At 36.8% G+C, this 21437-nt stretch overlaps 1 protein-coding gene across 1 annotated transcript; it reads right to left on the bottom strand.

The window, feature by feature from the left end:
- Window positions 1-14506: 14506 nt before the first annotated feature.
- Window positions 14507-20326, bottom strand: LOC132143350 (sodium/potassium-transporting ATPase subunit alpha-1-like). The gene is made up of 22 exons (XM_059553489.1): window positions 20201-20326; window positions 19736-19849; window positions 19491-19550; window positions 18939-19142; window positions 18740-18853; window positions 18528-18662; window positions 18328-18445; window positions 17959-18227; window positions 17538-17846; window positions 17305-17439; window positions 17030-17222; window positions 16771-16946; window positions 16493-16629; window positions 16268-16418; window positions 16025-16193; window positions 15794-15948; window positions 15591-15714; window positions 15359-15504; window positions 15110-15240; window positions 14888-14989; window positions 14710-14801; window positions 14507-14627 (listed from the first exon to the last, which is right to left on the bottom strand). Exons 1-22 carry the CDS (start codon window positions 20210-20212, stop codon window positions 14599-14601), a joined length of 3075 nt encoding a protein of 1024 aa, XP_059409472.1. The 5' UTR covers window positions 20213-20326; the 3' UTR covers window positions 14507-14598.
- Between the last annotated feature and the right edge of the window lie 1111 nt (window positions 20327-21437).

Below are 21437 nucleotides of genomic sequence, written 5' to 3'. Positions count from 1 at the left end.
CATTAAATCCCTCTGATTCATTTGTTGAACTCTGCCATGAATTTTAAATATTAATATAATCTGTTGTTCTATTTATTTGTTGAACAAATGTTAAAATGTTCATTTGTTGAAAGTGTTTTGAAGATTACTGGATTATGTTTTACAAGATGTTCTCAAGATTAGTCTTTCAATTTTAACTTCTTTTTCAGCGTATTGATCATTAATCACATTTCTGAAAGCCAACATGCTGTTAGAAAAGAAATATTAGGGGATTAATTGTGGATTATTTACCTAATTTCGAAACAAACTATATTCCTGTTCATGGTTAAAATGTCTTGGTTATTATTTCCACCAACCTCATGTTTCATGTTTGAATTAATTTCTAGTAAACTGAGCTCCATTTAATTGGTCGTATTGCTGAAAATGAGACTATTCTGTAACAGTAAATGAAATGAAATGTTTTAAAATTCATTTACAATGCAACTTTGTTGAAGCTATAAACACACTCTGTTCACACCCGTCAGCTAGTTTTACATCCTGACTACTTTATTTCATTGTTTTTCATGGGTTTGTTTAGTTAGGGTGGGATATATAACATTTTAACATAGATACACATATAAAAAAGGTCAAAGACACTTCAAAAGGATGAGTTGTTAACTTATGCAACAGAGTTAAGAGAGTTGTTATTTGGGTTACTATTTCCACCAACATCTATTTAGTGTTCAAATGAATATCTCATAAATTGAGCTGCATTCCCTATAGTGAAAAATAAATATACTCAAATATTTTTGAAATACATTATTTAATGCTGAATATACTACAAATACATTTATATGTTTATCTATTTAATAAAATACCCTGCAATTGTACTTTTAGTATACTAACAGAGCTTACAAATTGTAATCCGTTACTGATTCCTAATTGCATGACACAAACTAGTTAGTGATGTAATCCATTACATTACACATTTTAGTAATATAATCAGACTAATAATTTTGAACTAACTTGTTCATCACATTGATTTAAATAGGATAATCTTGTAACATTATGATATAAAATTACAAATAGTAAGAAAATATGTTCCATTTTTATTTGTATTTTTAACACCATGAAATGCATTAAACATTACATTACAAACTGGGGTTTGTAAAGCAACTCCAGGGGTTTTTTTGTTAATAAACAGCTAATAATTAATTAAATCCTAATTAAGTACAACTAAAACAAGTCATTTTAAAATAGCATCAATCAAAATAAAACTCCTAAATATTTGATTTTTTTACCTGCATGTCATCTGACCATTAACAGTGAACATGCATATTTGATATTTAATTATTAAGATATTTATTTTAAAAACTTCAAATAAATATACTGGGTGAAAGATGTTCATATGACAAAAATAAATAAATACATTTCGGGGAATGCTTGCATTATATGAAAATAAAGCAAGAAATAATGTGACTTTGTGCATTTTAGTATGTTTGAAAGACAAAAGCCTTTGAAAGCTATAATAATACACGGTTAAATAACCTACTTAGTGATAATTCAAATAGAAACTGATGTATTTATCAGTTGTTGATGCAATTTTAAAACACTTCTTAAACCTGAAATATATATATATATATATATATATATATATATATATATTTTAATCCTATAACTATCATGTCCGGTCTCTCTCTATGTGAATCTCCACAAAACTGGAAGACTTTCTGAATATAAATAAAGCGGTATAGGCTATTTTAGAAGATGAAAAAGACGAATTATTGGAAAATCCGAGAATTCTGAATTATTAGTTGCTATTGTGTGAATAATATGTAATTCTGTGATCAACAAGATCTTGCTGCATCCCAATTCACATGCTATCCATCCTAAATAGTATTAGAAAATAGAATTAGTATGTCCCAAATCGTAGTATGTTGAAAACAGTATGCCAAAGATTCCTGGATGGTCTACTACTTGAGATTAAAATTCACAACTAATATTACCCACAACACATTGCATGGTGGACGAAGATTTAATTAGAACTACTAACATGCATAAAAAGTATTTTAAAACTTTGCTTGCCTACTATTCTGATATATACTCAAAAGTGTGTACTTCTTCTTCACAATAAGAGTACATACTGTTAGGGTATATAATAAGTAGGCGAATTTGGCACGTGTGTTTGAAAAAATACACGTAATCATCTCCTGCTTTTTTTTTCTAGGATGCATTTAATCCCAGACCACCAAAGAGCAAAGAAGTGAATGCATGAAAGAAATAGGGAAAGCAGCAGAAGATAAAGATAATGATATTAGCACCTACATCAGTGGATGATATCATCTGTTTCTACTAAGCCCATGTGCGTCTGCCGCTTTAAATGATCAAGCTTGTGACAGCAGGATTTATTCGGATTGGGTGTCAATGATTTTAATGTTCATCAGCTGGAAAAAAAAGTGATTTCAGCGATATAGTTTCTTTGTGCCTTTATTATTATAGCTGTGGTGTGGACTCTTATGTACTTTAATATTAAAGGGGTCATATGATGGGATTTAAATTTTTCCTTTATATTTGGAGTGTTATAAGCTCTTGGTGCATAAAGAAGATCTGTTAAGTTGCAAAGTTGCAAAGAGATATTCTTTATCAAAGTTAAGACTCTAAAACGCCTCGTTTAAACACTCACCCTGATGTCTACGTCACTGTGTGGAAATATTTGCATAATGCCACCCAAATGTTCAAGCAAAGAAAGAAGGCGTGGTTTCAGTAACACAGTTAGTGTTGAAGCAGTCATGTTAGGGAGATGCTGTGTGTATCTAGGAGAAAGAAAAACCACTTTATTTGTCCTTCAGAAAGTAGATGCATTTAGGAATCTTTAAGATTACTTACAACAGAACAGCAACGCATTTTATGGACAACCGTTTCATGAACCTAGAGAGGAGGTCATTCTAACTGCTTCAAACAATCTGCACTTCTGAATCAGATACTGTAAGTATGTTTCAGTAACGTGCGGTGAAATCTTGTCATGGGTAGGTTGTGACCTATCAATGTGTGGAATATATGTTCATATATTCATTCAGTTAATTTAGCAACCCAAGTTCATTTTAGGCATCATCAGATCGCTGCCTGCATTCAGCAAAGTCAGTCATGTGAGGCTAATGCACAATCAAATATAATAATCAAATTAATGGACACATCTATCTTATGACTTATACAACAAACAAATGTTTTGTGCGGGACACAGAGAAGGAGGCGGCGCGGCAGCCTAGTCACTCCATCAAAATGCGCAAACGTGCACAGACAGCCACGGCGCACACACACACACACACACTTTTGGTCTGGTGACGGCGCACCAGGCTACAGTCAGAAAACATTGCGTCAGCAGTACAGCTTTAAAGTACAAAAACAGCTTATTCGCTCCTACAAACTGCTAGGCGCACACACCGACACGCAAGTATACTAGATGCTAGTATTCGGGAAGCGCTCGGATTGAGTGAGAGCGAGTAGATCACGTGACATGAAGCAAGCTCGGTCTATGCCTCAATGTTGATAATTCAAGACAGCATGAGAACTGACTGCGCATGCGCAAATCTACATAAACTACGTTCTATGGACCATAGAGGCACCGCTCACCTCTGCCTCAATGGCCATGGCTTTTGAATTTCCTGCATGAAACAACGGTTTTTAGGAGCAAACAATGGCAAAATGAGTATATTATGTGTATTCCTGAAAATTTTTGTTACAAAAAATAATATTTGGAATAAAATTAATGCAATTAATAATGTGGTGAATTAATAAAGCTCTTGGAATTAATAAATGTAATGTCAACATTTCCTTTGGTGAGGCACTGCCTACCCTGCCTACCCTGACCACACGTCCCTGGTATGTTTTGTTATTAGTTAAAGTATTTGCTATTGAATGTTCAAATGCTGAGTTTTGCATGTTGTGTGTGTGTGTGTGTGTGTGTGTGTGTGTGTGTGTGTGAAAGAGAGAGAGTGTTGGTCACACAGTGGAGTCAGCTGTCTTAACTGTCAGTGTCTTGTTACTGCAAACACATACGAGCTTCATCACTGTGTCTGTCACACCTCTCTGTTCATCTTTCAGGCTTGAACTGATGGGAAAACTAAGGACATTATTAACTGTCTTTACATTTATTTGGAAAGAAGAAGCTCATGATTATGAAAATGGGTGTTTTATTTCCAATGAGTGGTTGCGGTGTTCGGCCAATCACAATGCACTGTTTCAGCTGGCCAATCAGAGCAGACTGTGCTGGAAGGAGGGACTTTGTAGAAAATGACGCATTTGAGAGAGGCGGGGCATAGAGGAGCTACAATAATGTACAGTACTTTAAAAATAATGTGTTTCAATATATTCTATTACACCAAATACACAAAATAATGATTTAAAAAAGCATTATATGACCCCTTTAAGAACGAGTTTAGAACTATATGTTTATGGTTATCGTGCTTGGTGTGAACGGGGATCTTAGTTCATTGAAATCTAAGTAGCCTTACAAATCAGAGAACACGGGCGGAAATATTGCCATTTATGCGTTCAGGGGGCGTGGCTTTGGACGCTGATTCCAGGGAAGGTGGGACGTTTTCTTTCAGCTAAAGTTGCTCTCAGGCTAAAGTTTGCATTTTTTCCGAGGTCTCCTACTGCACCTTTAATTTATCACTATCATTTACAATGCAACTTTGTTGAGTCTATAAACACACTTTCTTTTTATTTTTTATTTTTTCTCCTGGGTTTATTGAGGTAGGTTTATTGGAGATATAAAATGTAATTATATGTATATATGAACTATATAAAAAAGACCTTTAAATAGAAGACAGAACAGAGTTAAGAGAGTCTCACATGTCCTTCAAACTGTCTGCATATATTGTGCCATCATTAAACAGTGTACGGGAACCATCAGTTTGCATTTTAATACAGTTTGAACATTTCTATTTATTGCAACTTGGATCTAAGGACAGGGTGTAACATAAATAAACCTTTCCGAGAGGTGTTCTCAAGGGTAAAGGGATAGTTTATCCGAAAAGGAAAAGTTTGTCATTTACTCAACCTCTAGTTGTTCTAAAACTTTATGAGTTTCATGAAGAATATCAGTAACCAAACAGTTTATGGACCCCCCCTTTTTTGATAAAACAAAGGACAAGTAACAATGACAAAAGCAACAACATGGCTTGGTATCTAACAATATACTGATTGTTCGATGATTAAACATCTTTCTGAAAAGAAAAAAACCTTATAGTGGACAAAAAACTCCATAATACCAATTTTTAAAGTTGTAAAAACATGATCTACCACCTTTATAAAGTGTGTGCCATTGTTAAGACTGTCTATGGTTAAATCCATTACGTCATCAGCGTAGTAATGTTGTCTTTCTCTTATAGGCCCCTTGAATTTCACAACATCTCCATCACAGATGGCATACAGCTCTTTGTCTTTCTTGTGCCATATAATCTACATTTTTACTTATCAATCTAAATCTATATTATGTATAATACTAAATTTTTAAATGGATTAAGACACACTGCCTGTAGTCTCTCAAGATTGATGAATGATCCACCTGTTGGAACAATGAACTTGTCTTTTATTGGGAATGACAAACAGTCTTTATTAAACTGGTTATTCAACTCTTTAATTTCTCTTTTGGTCCCGGAGGAACCAACAAACTGTTCTTGTCTTTTAACCTGCATGACACCAAAAAGCCAGTCAAAGCATGTTTTAATGTACACAGTCACTATCATGTAACCTTTAACTTTGCGAGGAAAGCTTGAAACGTGCTTTTAAAATCATTCCTCAAGGCAAAGGCTATTTTTAGGAAGGTGTGGATTTGGAGAGATTTCGTTTTTTTTTTCAAATGCTTGGAGTGAATAAATGAAAGAAGCCTTAGCAAGGTTGAAAGCAAGTTGTGACAAGCATTGAGAACATCACCTGTAACCTCCGTCTTCATATTAGACGCCTTTAATCTGCTGAAAACACACAGCCTTTTTAATCAGGAATAGACCTTTGTCTTCCTTCACAAACTGACAGCGTGTCTATCTGTATATCAGGTTCCTGGGAAAATCATTCTTACGTGTCGGACAAAGGAAATAATATCAAACTTGCTGTGAATGGGTGAGGCAGGTGCTTCGTGACCAGAGGTTTTTTCTAAAAATGTTCCCTTATCTCAAACAAGCCATTAAATATCTATTTTTGAAATATTAAATAACTATTTAGATAGAGCTGATTACTAAAGATAGACTAAAGAGAGGTGAATATACAAGCTATTTATAGCCATGCAAAAACAGATTTTTAATACAAGAATAAAAGAGATATTTATAATATTTTAATAGCTGTAAAAATGTTTTTGACTAAATTGCAAAAGGGGTGCTTCATACTGCAGCTGGCGAAAAACAATAACTTACAGAGAGGGAAAGGTTATCTGAGATACCATCTCAAATATATTACCAAAAATTGCTTTTTAGTTTTACTATTTACTAAATAATTTCTAACTGCATCTGATAAGAAGAGAGACTCAGTCCAGTGAAGCATTAAGAGAAACATATGCTGAAAGGACCTTGAACATTAAACATTTGCTGCATCATTGAAAGGCTGATATGAATTAGGATCCTGTACTGTATAAATGATAAATATATGAGTCTCTGCTCTGATGCACATACTAAACTTGTGCGTAGATCAGCACAATTATTCAAAGAAGAAAAAGGAGAAGTTCTTGTGGTAAGTCATTATCAGAAAACCCACGGAAATCCCCACATCAAAATAGAGAAGAAAAAAGGACAAGGGCAAAAGCATTGCAGAGGCGAAGGTTTGACCCAAAAAGTCTTAAGAGTGGATCAAACAACTACACACCTTTCCTTAATTAAATGTTTTCACATAAGCAAAAGAGATGTCATTGAGAAACCCCATTCTTTCCAAGTCACCTTTATTTGATGTATTCGTTCATTACCAAATAAACTAATTTGCTCCAAGAATAAAGTTCCAATAGCAACACGTCATTTAGGATTTTTTTATGCAAATGATCAGCGTCATGATGATTTTATGAGTAACACCTTTAAAACTAAACGGAAACTAAATTTGTGATATGCAAGGCACACATTTAGATTTTTTAAGTAATTACAAGAGTACAAGAGTCATTGCATATTCACATTATTATATTAACATAAGAGAAACTTGAACATAGAAAGGAAGAAAATTTCAATACTTTCAAAGCATTATGTTTTCAGCACTTTTTTTGGTTTTAGTTTGTACCAAGAGACTTACATATAATTCAAAGTCATTTATAAAATGTGATGTCAATGACTGAATAACTGAAGTGACCGCCTCTTGACGTCAGAACCCCGCGGGGGGGGGGGGGGGGGGGGGGGGGGGCGCAGCTCCTTCTCCGTCTCTCTCTCTCTCTCTCTCTCTCTCTCTCTCTCACACACACACACACACACACACACACACACACACACACACAGCGCGCTCACTCGAGGGTCAGATCTGCTGCTGGGTTTAGCGATTTCTTCAATGAACGCACTGCACATTTATGCCATGTTAAATTATAGTGTTTTAAAGAGTTTGATACACCTGGAGGTTTGTGGAATGGCTTTGGGAAGTTTCTGATTGGCCACTAAAAAGGGCAAAATGCACTCAGTTCAGAGGTAAGAAATTAACTGGATGGCTAGCGAATTATGTGAACGGCTTGTTGCTAAACAAAATATTAATTCATTATGCTATATGATTTCTCGTATAAGTGTACATTTTTGTAAAGCACGATATTTTTCTTTGGGGGTAATTTTTTTTTAATGGGGAAAATATTGAGTTTATTTGACTTATAGGTTTCAAAGAATGCACATTGTAAAAACATGTAAACTTACACAAATCGCAAAAAAAGCGAATTTCTTTGCATCTCATTTGACCTGATAATCACAAATAACATCAAGATGTTTTATAGCTTACATTCATTCAACATCTCTGCAAAAACAAACAAACAAAAAAACATTAGCAATTTATACTTTTTAATTAGGAAAAAACCCCTCTTTACTTTAGTCTGGGATCGAAATGACACATTTCCCAAACAGGAACCAGCAGAATGTGTTCAGTAGTGGTGTAACTTTTGAACCCGAGGCATCGGAACTTGTGTCGAGAATAAAGGGGCGTGTCTGATGAAGCCTCGATTCGAAGCTTGTATAAGGTGCGTTCGACTTTACGCAGCATTGCGCAAACCGATCGCAGTCTGACCATAGACAGTAATTACCACGTGACAACGATCGCTTGTGTTTCGGGGTTTATTCATCATTTTTAATTCCACTATTGGCCACAAATCTGTGTTTTTTGACCGGTAAAAGCTTTTATACTGTAGTTGCACTGTTGTATTGAGTCAAGTTTATCATACAACACAGATAAAAGCATATATGCCTCACTGTATTAGTATTTAAATAGTATATGATTATGTTGAACTTTATTCTTGAAAATATACCGCTGTATTAAGCAGTATGTAAAACCTGTTTCTGTTGCTCATGAAAACTTTTCTAAAACGTCTGTGTAGGCTATTTTACAAATATTGCATTTAATTCACTTCCTCGGGAGTTGAAAAATCTGAACTTTGTCGAAATTTGAGCTGAAATCAGCAAAATACATATTTAAATAGGCGCTGTCTTTATAAATATATTCTTGCCTGAAATACTTTTAAAAATACATTTGACACCATAACATAAATATTTTGAAAATGATCAGAATAGATGGCACACATTATCCACCAGATGGCACTGTTTTCGAGACAAGTCACTAGTGTTCAACAGCCAGGGCCGGCCCGTGAAATAGGAGACATAGGCAGTTGACTAGGGTGCAAAACGAATGGGGGGCACCGCAGGAAAGCTTTAGCCACCCTACTTATTCTTCACTGAATAGGCTAAACTGAGCACTGCACATTTCAAAATTAAAATGCAGCGCAGGTGTTTTTATATGAATGTAGTATCTTTGAAAAGAACTGCCCATCTTCAAAAAAGCTTCCAATATCATTTTGATTTCGTCTTTCCTGTAATGCCTGATAAAGCAGTGTTTGTTAGCACAGTGCTTATCTGAATACAGCCTCTATACTTCTCCTGCTCCAACAGTGCCTCCTGCTTGCAGAGAATGAATTTGCATTTGCAAGTCTGTGGGAAACACTGGCGTCTGTCAGCAATTAAACAAAAAGCATGTTTCAGGACTCTTTTGAGAAGGTGCTTATGTTTTGAGCTACTACTACTACTTCTATTACTATCTTGTACCCTGCAATAAGCATTTACTCAAACTCTCTTTCATGAGATCAATGGGGGAGAAGGTTTTGATTTTAATCTGATAAATTTATAAACTTAAATTGACTCATTTTGAAAATATCTAAAGACTGTCTTCTTGCACCTATTCCCAAAAGAAGGTCTTCTTGTTTTGTAGTATGTTTCTTTTTCCACCCAGCTTGAAACAAAACAGCACAATTGTCAGTTCATTCTTAATCTCTAAAAAGAAGGAAGCAGAACAATCTACCATGTTTGTAAACGGATGTTCCCCTTCAAGGGAACTCACACTGTGTCCTCTAGTGGACACTAAGGGGAATGCCATCAGCATGACTGCAGTCTGACTCATGTGTGAAAACACTCCAAATCCACTGGATCAGCCAGCCTGTGATGTCATTAGTTTCCAGACGTATAACTGGGCACCTGTAATGCTTGTAATCAAATTTCTTTGTCTTCAGGAGATGTTTATTGATTCAATGTGTGTGGAAACACCATAGAGAAAAAATCAGGCAATCACTATAAGAAGCTTTCTGACACCTACAGTCACACACGACTTTTGTGTTATGTGTCATGTGCAATGCTTGATGGTACTGAATGCACTCATTTGTGATAAGTATTCTCGAGTAATGTGGGACAGGCTTCTTCATCTTGCAGCTAGACTGCCGAGGCATGCCAGAAACTCAGGTCGTGGGCTTCACAAGTTGTGGATAAGTTTGACAAGGGTTTTGATCTTTCTGGAACTTTTCTTTCACCTGGAAAAGAAAGCAAGGAGAGATGTTTCATGAAACCTCATTTACTGCAGTATGCAAAATAAATAATACAATATACAGTGTTTGTATATTTATCTAAAAAATGTTGTATTTAATTGGTTTAACTGAAAGACATCAGTACACAGAATTTTTCAAGTGTGTTAATCTGTTCTATCCTGTCTGATTTGTTTGTCGAACAAAATGGTGGATTTGTCATTATGATTGGTCAGATCGCCTTTCAATCAAGCCCTTTGCGAAGAGTGAATTGAATGCACAAATGCAGTGGTGTGCGCTGTAGTCTATATAATTTCTTATTAAAGCACAAATGAAACTGTTGCATGCATGCAAACTTATGAAGTCACCAAAAGGGCGATTAAAGTTACCTACAAATGTGTATGTATATAAGTATTTGTTATATATGAGTCACATTAGACATTAGACACAGTCACATGAGACATAACATGTGACTCAAATGCAGTGGTTTTCAAAAATGTTGCGGAGCAGGCTAGCACTGTCTCTCTCATCTAACACCTGATTCAACTCATCAGCTCAGTAGAGACTTAAAACCTGAAGTGTGTCAGTAAAGGTAAAGAATTATGAGAACATATGGTGTCAGATCTGCATCATGTTCATCATTAACTTAATAAACCAGCTGCTGTGATCTCTGAAAAAAAAGAGGAAATCAATGACTTTCGCAGCTTAAATGACTCATCTAAATTTAATGCATTTGTTTTAACCTTGCATTCTTGTGCAGAGATGACGTGAATATCGGCTGGGATTCTGTCTCCACTTTGGACCTCCACAAGATCACCTACAACTACTTCCTCAGCGTCGAAGATCTTTTTCTCTGCATCATGCACAACCAGGGCTTTCTACATGACAATAAATGTACATAAACATCAGTATCCTTTGTGAAAGCTATTTTTGGCATAAAGAGAAATTAGATTTTTAGACCTGAGGAACAATGCTCTTGAACGAATCCATGATCCTGGAGCTTTTGGCCTCTTGATAGTATGAGAAACATCCATTGACTGTGACAACGAAAGCAAGCCTCCATCAGCGTCACACAGATCAGTTTGTAATCAAATACAGGTGGAACGATTTCTCTCTTGAGTTTGGATTGATTTCTAAAGCCCCTGTCGTGTGTTTATATGTAGACCTATATCCCACGCCTAAATAATCAATGAAAAATGTACTTTGCATTTCTTTGTGCAATTTTTCAAACCTTTCTAATACATTTTGAAAAGTATCAAAATAAATAGGCCTACTACACCATATTTCTTTTCAGTGTATAAACCTATTCACATTGCTGAAAGCCAGCATGCTTTAAGAATATATAACAGTGGTGTATATGTTGTTTTGAGCATATAAATAAACAAACTATTTATATGCGTGACTAAAATGGCTTGGGACATACAGACAGTAAACTACTAACTATATCTGTCCCCCGCTGCCTAGATTTCGTTGATGTGATATTCAATAAGGTGCTAAATTCTGACCTGACTGAGGTCAATAATAATGCTCTCCATTGCAATTGGTATGTCAATTATTTATTAATATAATTAGTCAACTCAAGACACACTGCCTGTAGTCTCTCAAGATCTATGAACGATTGGAACAATGCACTTGTCTTTTATTGGGAATGACAAATGGTCTTTATTAAAACTGGTTATTCAACTCTTTTGGTACTGGAGGAACCAACAAACTGTTCTTGTTTTTAACCTGCATGACACCAAAAAGCCAAAGGAAGGTTTTTATTTTTTATTTTATTTTATTTTCAGACTATTGTATTTAATCACTGTAATATGTCCATTTATTTATTTGTTTATTTATTACTGTAGGCCTAACTAATAGATTCCGGCCCAAAAAAAACCTGGGAGTGGGAGGAAATGGTAGACATTCTTCCGGGGTTCCCCCCGTATTTTTTTTTTTTTTTGAGGGATTGTGATGGGATGGAATTTTTTTTATGGGAGTGGAAAGGGAAAGGTTTGAAAATCCACTCCCATGTAACCCTCTAGTTTACATGACCACGTGCATTCTCAGCTGAATAAACATAATCATCTTAGGAGCGTGCGTGTAAATCCGCTCTTCAAGGTCACGTTGGTTGAAAGCAGTTTTGACAAGCATTGTTAAAGAACATCAACATAAACTCCATTTTCGTGACACATGCCTTAAGTCTGCTGAAGACACAGAAATAGAATTGCTTTCCTCCGCATTTTAACAGCATGATCATATCAGGTTACTGGAAAAATCATTATGTGTCACACACAGGAAATGATGTCAAACTAACTGCTCCTCCCATGCTGTGGTTGGGAAATCTCCTTTCTAAGGTCACCACCTTTTGATGAAAAGTTTATGCTCATATAGTCACCATTCTATACCTTTCTGCTGATGAAAATATACATGTATGTACTTCATTTGCTCATTGGAAAAATAAACTGGTTTGCTCAAAGAATAAAAGGTCCATTTTTAACACATTTTATGCAAGTGATGAATTTATAGATAACACTAGAAAAACTAAACGGAAACTAAATGTGTGATATGCAAAACAGTTATATTACCATTTTTAAAACTGTATAATAATTACAGCAAATATTTGATATAGGAGGGTAATTTATCTGACAGTATTGTGAGTGAGTGACGGTGGCAAGTATTGTGGCAAATTTTGCAAGAAAATGGAAGAAGCATGAGATGGCACTTGGTTAAATTTTTTTTTGTTTATTTATTTCTCAAACAGCAATTTTCAAAAAAAATGTAAAAAAAAATTTTTCACAGACTGTGAAAAACGATTTTAAACACTGGTAACCTAAAAATATCTCGGTTATGTATGAAACCATCATTCCCTGTAGGAGGGAACAGAGACATTATGTTGACAAACTGATGTGCGTTCTCCTAAATGTCAGTATCGACTTATCATCAAAAGTGACTGACTGAAAGGGAACAATTGTTTTTAGATAGTGCTTTATTAAGACTGCAGTTCTCGGTACTACAGTTATTTTTAAGGATTAGTAGAGTCACCAAGTACCCCTATTTTGTGTGTGTGTGTGTGTGTTAGTGCAAAAAAAGAGGAAATTATTATACAATGTAACATTCAGTACTTTCCATGTGCATCAGATGTGCCAGGTCAGGAGCTGTACATGTTGACTCATTTTTATACATGTATGTGCTCAACAACAAGGTGCAAAGTAGCCTTATTAAACCACAAATAACAATAATTAATTAGGGAAGCACCGAAACTTTGATGAGAATGATTCTGATTTTATTACATTCAGTGTAAATGGAAACTGATTCTGGATAATGTTGGATAACGTGATGATTTGTTTTGCTTTCTCCATGAGTCGCTCACACACAAACAGAACAAAAATTTAAATGTTGAGTTTTATGTTTATAACAAATGATAACCTATCTGGTCAATTTAAATGGGAAATATCATAAACATGCTTATATAGGCAAACAAGAGCTGACAGAAAACTGATGAGAATTACTTCAGAATAAATTACATTAAAAAACAAGTAACTTGGACAAGTAACTTTTTACTTTTTTAAGTTTTTTTTTTTTTTTAGATGCATTTTAGTAAAATGCAATTCTGTATGTTTACATTACGACTATATCGTCTGCTTTGGACAACATTTGAGCATGAGACAGGGATTTCCATGTCTTTGATTCCTATGCAAGCAAATATCCTCCCTTTTTAACCCCCAAAGAAGGTAAGAAAAAAAGAACTTGCTGTGCATTTCAAAAACTATTTTAAGAATGATTAAATTGTCATGAAAATAAAAATATAAACTATTAAGCACTAATTTAGTATGGACTTGTTTTGTAAACGATTTTCTGTTTCGTCAGTCAACAGAGCCTCACACCCCCCGTGTTAGCCCGACTTCCTAAAAAAGTTTAGTAGTATAACACAGCTGAGAATGACTTCATGGCACACGGCATAATGTTTTTTACTGGGATGTTTGACTGATGTTCAGCGTGTTCTGCGGGTTTCACTGATATGTATAAACATCCCACACAGCATACATGCCACATGGCCCTTAAGATACCAAGAAGTTTACTAACTCTCAGTATTATTAGTCATGGGTTCAATTCGCAGAGAATGCTGATAAATATAGACTGATATATGTAAACTATAAGCAGTGCAAGTGAATTTGTATAAATTCACTTGCACTGCTTTCAGTGTAAATCGTATACGTGTCTGCTGAATGCAGCAGCAGTGCATTTATAGTCACATTAAACTTTACTCTTGCTGTCCTGTTTTCTGTCAGCTATGAAAATCAGCTTTGAGCGTGTGACCTATGCTGCACTGAATAGGCACTATTTTGCATCATGCTAATTTAAATGCTGGCTCCTGGTTAGGTTAAGGATTGTTAAGATTTTCTTTGTCTATTAGTAGACCTCTGCTGGTAGATGATGTAACTACACCATGACTTTATGCTATTATTTATATCACCTTTTATGATTCACTAAAACCCTGTGTATACTGTTTCCTGTTGACATTTTTTGCAAGGTAAATAAGAAACACACAAAAATTCAGCTCAATAAAATTTGACATTTATTTGCTGAAAAACACAGAGTTGTATCATTTTGAGAAAAATTTCTCAAATAGGTTTGCAATAGAATGTCGTCTTGATTTAATAGTATGTTTCTCTCTCCACCCAGCCTGAAAACAAAATAGCACTGATATTAGAGTTTATTCTTAATTTCTTAAAGCAATGAAATACTGAAGGAAAATTTGTTATTACCTCCTGGATTCTGCCGTAGGAGGTATTTCCTAACTTCATCATAGATGAAGATGAGAAGTGAGTATGGGAAGGCAGTGAACCACCACAATGGTCTGCATGAAAAAAACACAAGGATTGTTTTTTTCATTGTTTCAATTTCTTATGCCATTAAAAGTCTACATTCAGTAAGTCCACTTACCTTAGAGGATACATTCTGACAGCAACGTCCATGCCTGGGCAGTAGGACAAGAAAGCTGCAAGAGCAGCTTCCTCAAAAAAGGCAAAGATCAGGACTTTGTTCCTTGGAAAGAAGAAAAGAAAAAGGCTTTAAGGTGAGCAGCTTCGAGCAGTAACTGAACAAACAGTCCACCAAAACTTAATGGCTTCTTTGAAGCTTGTGTGCATCCCCTTGTTTACATACTTCATTCCCTGCTGTATGATGGAATTTCTTCTGGTCTTTACAATGATCAAGTCGCCCCACTGCACAACCACAATACTGATGAAAAATGCTGTGTGGCAAGTGGACTCAATAATCTTTCTGGCCTCGAAGGTCTGCATCAGACAATTAAAACACAAGAACAAAGCAGTGTTTATAATTGTTTTTTACATTTGTTCTATAATATAGAACTTTATTGTTTCACATTTGGCTTGCCAAAGCTTTGACACTCACCCATTGTTGACCATAGCTATCTTCCAGGTCACTGATAGATCTATCTTCCCAACCAACTCGAAGTCCTGGCAGATAACTGGGCCAGAATCCATTCTCACTCATAACCACGATGTAGGTAAAGAACCCTGCAACTGCTTGGATCATACCTAAAAAGGAAAATCATGACAGTAAAATTAATTACTTGCCCATATTCATATATAAAGCTCTCTTTATACAGTCAGAAAATGCTTACCGATTTGACCATATGCCATACTGATTAGCCTCGCGTTCACCAGCCTGTCTGTCTGAGCATTTCTGGGTTGTCTCTTCATGATGTCATTTTCTGCATTTTCATAAGCCAAAGAGATAGCGGGAATCTGTGGCAACAATTAAAACAAGTTAAAAACATGAATCATTCAACGGTAATATCGCTACGGTAATAATCGTTTTTCTTACCAGATCAGTGCCCAGGTCAATGCAGAGAATGGTGACGGTGCCCAAAGGTAGAGGAATACCAACGAGGACAAACATGAGGAAGGGGGACATCTCAGGAATCTTACTAGTCAGCGTGTAGGCGATAGACTTCTTCAAGTTGTCAAAGATCAGACGTCCTGACGCGGAAGATACATTCAAATGTAAATGTCAAAGGGACCTTGATAGATCTAAGTTCTCAAAACCATGACATACCTTCTTCTACTCCAGTGACAATTGAGGCAAAGTTGTCGTCCAGAAGGATCATGTCAGCAGCCTGTTTAGATACATCAGATCCAGCGATACCCATAGCCACACCAATATCAGCCTTCTTCAGAGCAGGAGAATCATTGACACCATCACCGGTTACAGCTACAATGGCACCCTGATAAGAGAGATAGAATGCATTAAAATTGAACTTGATAGAATCAGATAGATAACTGTCTGACGGTACAGTACCTGTCGCTGACAACCTTCCACGATAATCAGCTTTTGTTGTGGAGAGGTTCTGGCGAACACAATTTCTGTATGGTATTTGAGGATCTCATCCAAGTCGCTTTCATTCATGTTCTTCAGTTCTCCACCATGGACCACACAGGCCTTGGCATCTCTAGAGATATACTTTGCATTAGCAGACATCTAGAGCAATGCCACATCTGCAACTGGTTGAGATGATTGGTTTACCTTGGATTGACCTCTCCAACAGGGATGTTTAAACGTGCAGCAATGTCTTCCACAGTCTCATTGCCTTCAGAGATGATGCCAACACCCATTGCAATAGCCTTAGCTGTAATTGGATGGTCTCCAGTAACCATGATAACCTGTATGGAAAGAGTCGTTAATTTTAATTACTTTGAATGAATAACCTTATTTGTAATTGAATGGCCATTAGTAGTTATAATAGGAATAATTTAATATGGGCACAGTATATTCAAGCACTAGATCTTCGATGAGTACAACACCTTGATTCCTGCACTCCTGCATTTGCCCACAGCATCTGGTACAGCTGCACGAGGAGGATCGATCATAGACATGAGGCCAACAAAACACAGGTTCTCAGTGGGGAAGTTCACATCTTCAGTATCAAATGCAAAACCCTCAGGGAACTGGTCATCAGGGAGGCTAAAGTGGCAGAAACCTTTGAGAGAGGTCACAGAATTATTCTTCTGTAGTCATAACTTCAATGCTTATACCAAGCTGAACTTCATAAGGTGGCATTACCCAGCACTCTTTCTCCAAGACCTCCAAGTTCTACATAAGCATTTTGGAATGAATCTTTCATTTCATCGTCCAAAGGCTGCTCTTTTCCTTGAATCAAAATAGTAGAGCATCGATCTAGGATTCTCTCAGGGGCTCCCTTCATCACCAGCAGGTGCTTAGACTCAGAAGAATTGGGATTCTTGTGGACTGAGACCTAGAAAAGGCATATTGAAGGCCTAGTAGGATGACCAGTTAATCTAAAAACCAATCTCTAAAGAACACCTCAACAAAAATACCTGATACTTGTTGGTGGAGTTGAAAGGGATCTCACAAATCTTTTGGTAATTCTCTCTCATTTCAGTGACTGAACCGCAGCACAGCTCAATACACTTCAACAGGGCGGACTCTGAGGCATCACCAGCTGTTTCTCGCTGAAAAACAAAGTTTTCACTCATTATATCATTGCTAAATTAGCTACTGGAAGTTGCAAGTCCTAATGTAGCTTGTATAGATATTGAGATAAACTCACGCTAAGGATTGGGAGATGGCTCTGTTCAGCACGAAAAACAGCACGATTGCAAAGTCCAGCAACACGTGAGAGAGCGGACCAAGTTGGAGAGCTCTTGTCAAAAGAGGCTCCACTCTGGTTCTCTGTGGTGTCTGCTTCATGAATGCGATTGTCAAACCACATGTGAGCGACGGTCATTCGGTTCTGGGTCAAAGTTCCAGTCTTGTCAGAGCAGATGGTGGAGGTCGAGCCAAGAGTCTCCACAGCTTCGAGATTCTTCACCAGGCAGTTCTTCTTTGCCATACGTTTGGCAGTCAGAGTTAGACACACCTAAATAAGTAGACACAAGCTAAGTAGTCACTTTTACTAAAATATGACCATTGATTTAAAATTTTTTGAAACGAAACAACCAAAGTATAACTAAACAATCACTCTGACTCACGGTTACAGTGGCAGGGAGACCTTCAGGTACATTAGCAACAATGATACCAATAAGGAAAACAACAGCTTCCAACCATCCATATCCGAGAATCAGGGACAGGATTAGGAAGGCCACACCCAGGAAGACAGCTACACCAGAGATGATGTGGATGAAGTGCTCAATCTCTCTAGCAATTGGTGTTTTTCCACCATCCAGACTGGAGGCAAGTGATGCAATACGACCCATGACAGTACGGTCACCGGTGTTGATGACAACCCCTCTGGCAGTACCTGGGTTTTATTATATTCAAGAAATTTAGTTGTTTAGTTTGTTCAGCTATTGTAAAATGCATGCAGTGTATCCAACATAATACAGACACTTTTCTAGTACCTTCAACACAGTTGGTAGAGAAAAACGCAATGTTTCTTGTCTCCAATGGGTTTTCATGGGAGAAGTCCGGAGTACGAGTCTGGGGCTCAGATTCTCCAGTGAGGGAAGAGTTGTCCACCTGGAAAGGTAAAATGTAATTTTCATAAAAAGGCATTGATGGGAAATATCACACTTACATTCAGAGATGCTTTAGGTCTTACCTTGCATCCATGTGTAGAGATGATACGAAGATCAGCTGGGATTTTGTCTCCACCTTTGACCTCCACAAGATCTCCGGCGACTACCTCATTCGCAGTGATGACCTTTTTCTCTCCATCACGCACGACTAATGCTTGCTACACAACAACGAGTACATTCACGCCACGGAAAAGCTACAACTGAACATGAATGATTTAAGAAGCCGTTACTGTACCTGAGGCACAAGGTTCCTGAAAGATTCCATGATCTTAGAGCTCTTGGATTCTTGATAGTATGAGAACCATCCGTTGACTATGACAACAAAAGCTAGCACAAGTCCCAGGTACAGCTGCAAAACCACAATTAGGTTTTTAGAGAATGAATGACAGTATAGAGTACATAAAAATGAAGACTAAACATCTTCTCTCTCATACATTGTCATTCGCTGGTTCTTCGTTAGAGGCAGCCTGAATTCCATACGCCGTGAAACAAAGAAATGCACCAAACCACAGCAGTGTCTGGAATCCACCGAAGAGTTGTGTGCAGAACTTGACCCATTCTGGAGTTGTTGGAGGTGGGGTCAGGGCATTAGGTCCATCACGCTCAAAGATCTCGTTTGCACGGGAAGAAGACAAGCCCTGCCATACCGTATGAACATTGAGTAATGTTGAGACCAGAATTTTAAAACTACTTAACCAAAATTTGTAAACCCCTATACAAATTATTAAGCAATTTCAAGACAGTAAAGCATTTTGACTAAACAGCACAGTATAAGCTTAACATTAAACATTTCAGTTTTATCGAAAACCCAACTTATGCTTTTTTTTTTTTCAAACCAAACGAAAGTGATCATTAACTACTGTAGTTTTGTCTCCTCGTATTTTACGTAAAAGGATGCAAAACACATAATTTCATTAACTGGAGTAACACATAAAATGTACTAAAAAATATAAAATTTCCAAAACTGTCAGTAAACCTCTGCTCACCTTATTCAAGTCAGTGCCGTATTTGCGAGAAAGTTCATCCAATGTCAGCTTGTGGTCGTCCTACAAAAGAGCAAAACAACTTCAATCTCAGTTCAGCAGAGAAAATCTCTAAATTACATTTTTGAATTCACATGTTCAGAAAATAATGAAGTAATGTAGTATTGAACTTTTCTTGGTAGAGCTTATAGTTTCAGATCATACCAGATATGTTAAGGTGATGGGTAATGCATATATTAATTTCTCACCAGCTCCACTTCTTTCTTCAGTTCGTTCACATCCTTCTTCTTTTTTTTACCCTTTTTGGGCTTTTTGGTTTCATTCTCAGAAGTTGCCGTCAATGTGTACTCATCATTCCCCGTCTATAAAACATAATATGTATATGATATAACAGTTAACACCATACCTTATTGGAACAGAGCCAAAGATGAAATCAACCCAACAAACTGAACATCAGCAGAATAAAACGATCCAGTGAAGTAACCAGGATCTCTGCGGAGAGGACCAGCATGAGTTTCCATGTATGCTGGTTTGGTGCTGGTCTGTGCCTCTGATCAACCAGCATAGACTGGTAAAGCTGGTTGACCAAAGAAGCTTTGCTAGTTAAACTAATTAAGCATCTAGTTTGGGCCCCACCAACTCACCGGCATCCAAAACACAACACATGCCGGTTATTTTACAAGATATGTTAAACATAACAATAGTGCACTCACGCCAAGCCCCATGGTCCCAGTTTATTTCAACCCAAAATCTGTTGTTTTGGATTTCAGATGTCCAGCCGGCCTCTCTGGAGACACAAGTGCAAGTGTGATCAATCCAAGTTCACAAAATTTATATTATGCCAACTCACCTGTGTTTTGGGGAGGAGATCTGAGAAATTTTGGGAGGGGTTTAGCAACTGTCATCCTTGACCTTTTATTTTAACCTTTCATTTATTTAACCTTCAGCCACACAGGTAGAAGATTTTGGTGACATCGATGAGAAGATCTCGTTTTGATGTTGCCCACAGCAATTAATATTTATATCTACTACTCATATTTTTACTCATATATATATATATATATATATATATATATATACATTGCTTTTGTGCAAACAGTCTAGGCATGTGCTCTTAATTCATAGTAAACAATCTGAAAGCAGCGTGTTCACGCCTGAAGAGAAGGACAGGTAAGTTGCCAAAGCAGTTCAACAAACAGATCAAAAAGTACAGCTTGTTTTCTAAGAAATACAGAGGATAAAATAATGCTAACTTTCATTTTGGCCATCGTGTCCTGTGGGGCGGCTGGAGGAGGAATGAGCAGTCATGGGCTGGAACTGAGCAAACAGCTCCCTCTGATAAACATCACTCTATTGTTTTATGACTGCTTTGAAGCTGAAACATTAGTTTACATACTTCACTCCTTGCTGTAGGATAAGATTGCAAGCCCTTAGATGATCAAGTCAGCACTCACAGAGCACACAAGAGCAACAGATCAAATGTCCGAATTGGTATCTTTTATTCATTTATATTGTCTGTTGTCTAATTTTATGAAAGACTTTTATGTTCCCTGTTAAACAGACCAGCATGGCTGAGCACCAGTATATTCTGAGTGCTGGTGTGCTGGTGCTTTTCTTAACCAGCGAAGAACCAGAACGATCATTCTGTGACCAGCATTACCAGCACAGGTATGTCTGTTCTGGTCCACAAGCAAGTCCAGGACTAAACCACTATAAACCAGCTTGGACCCGCACAGAACTTCATGCTGGTATTGACTGGTGTCCACTTGTTTATTCCATGACAGTGTCAACTGTGCTTTTTGGCATCTGTAAAGAATCTGTAGATTCAAATTGTTTCTATATGTGGGCAGAATCAAGTGCTATAAATTGTGAATTTGTGCTTTGGAATTTGGACTTTTGTCTGTGTTTTGTAAACCATTTTTTTGTGTCTGTTATCAGTCAACAGAGCTC

Source organism: Carassius carassius, chromosome 7, assembly GCF_963082965.1.
Source record: "Carassius carassius chromosome 7, fCarCar2.1, whole genome shotgun sequence".
Classification (NCBI taxonomy): domain Eukaryota; kingdom Metazoa; phylum Chordata; class Actinopteri; order Cypriniformes; family Cyprinidae; genus Carassius; species Carassius carassius.
Note: the sequence above shows the minus strand (reverse complement) of the source record. Positions and strands in the feature narration are given on the sequence as shown.

What these genes read in the sequence shown, in the direction of transcription:
- LOC132143350 (XM_059553489.1), bottom strand. An exon ending in ACGGCACTGACTTGAATAAG is followed by an intron (nt 19,143 to 19,490) that starts GTGAGCAGAGGT and finishes ACGGTATGGCAG; the next exon opens with GGCTTGTCTTCTTCCCGTGC. An exon ending in TCTTGGAGAAAGAGTGCTGG is followed by an intron (nt 16,947 to 17,029) that starts GTAATGCCACCT and finishes CCTCTCTCAAAG; the next exon opens with GTTTCTGCCACTTTAGCCTC.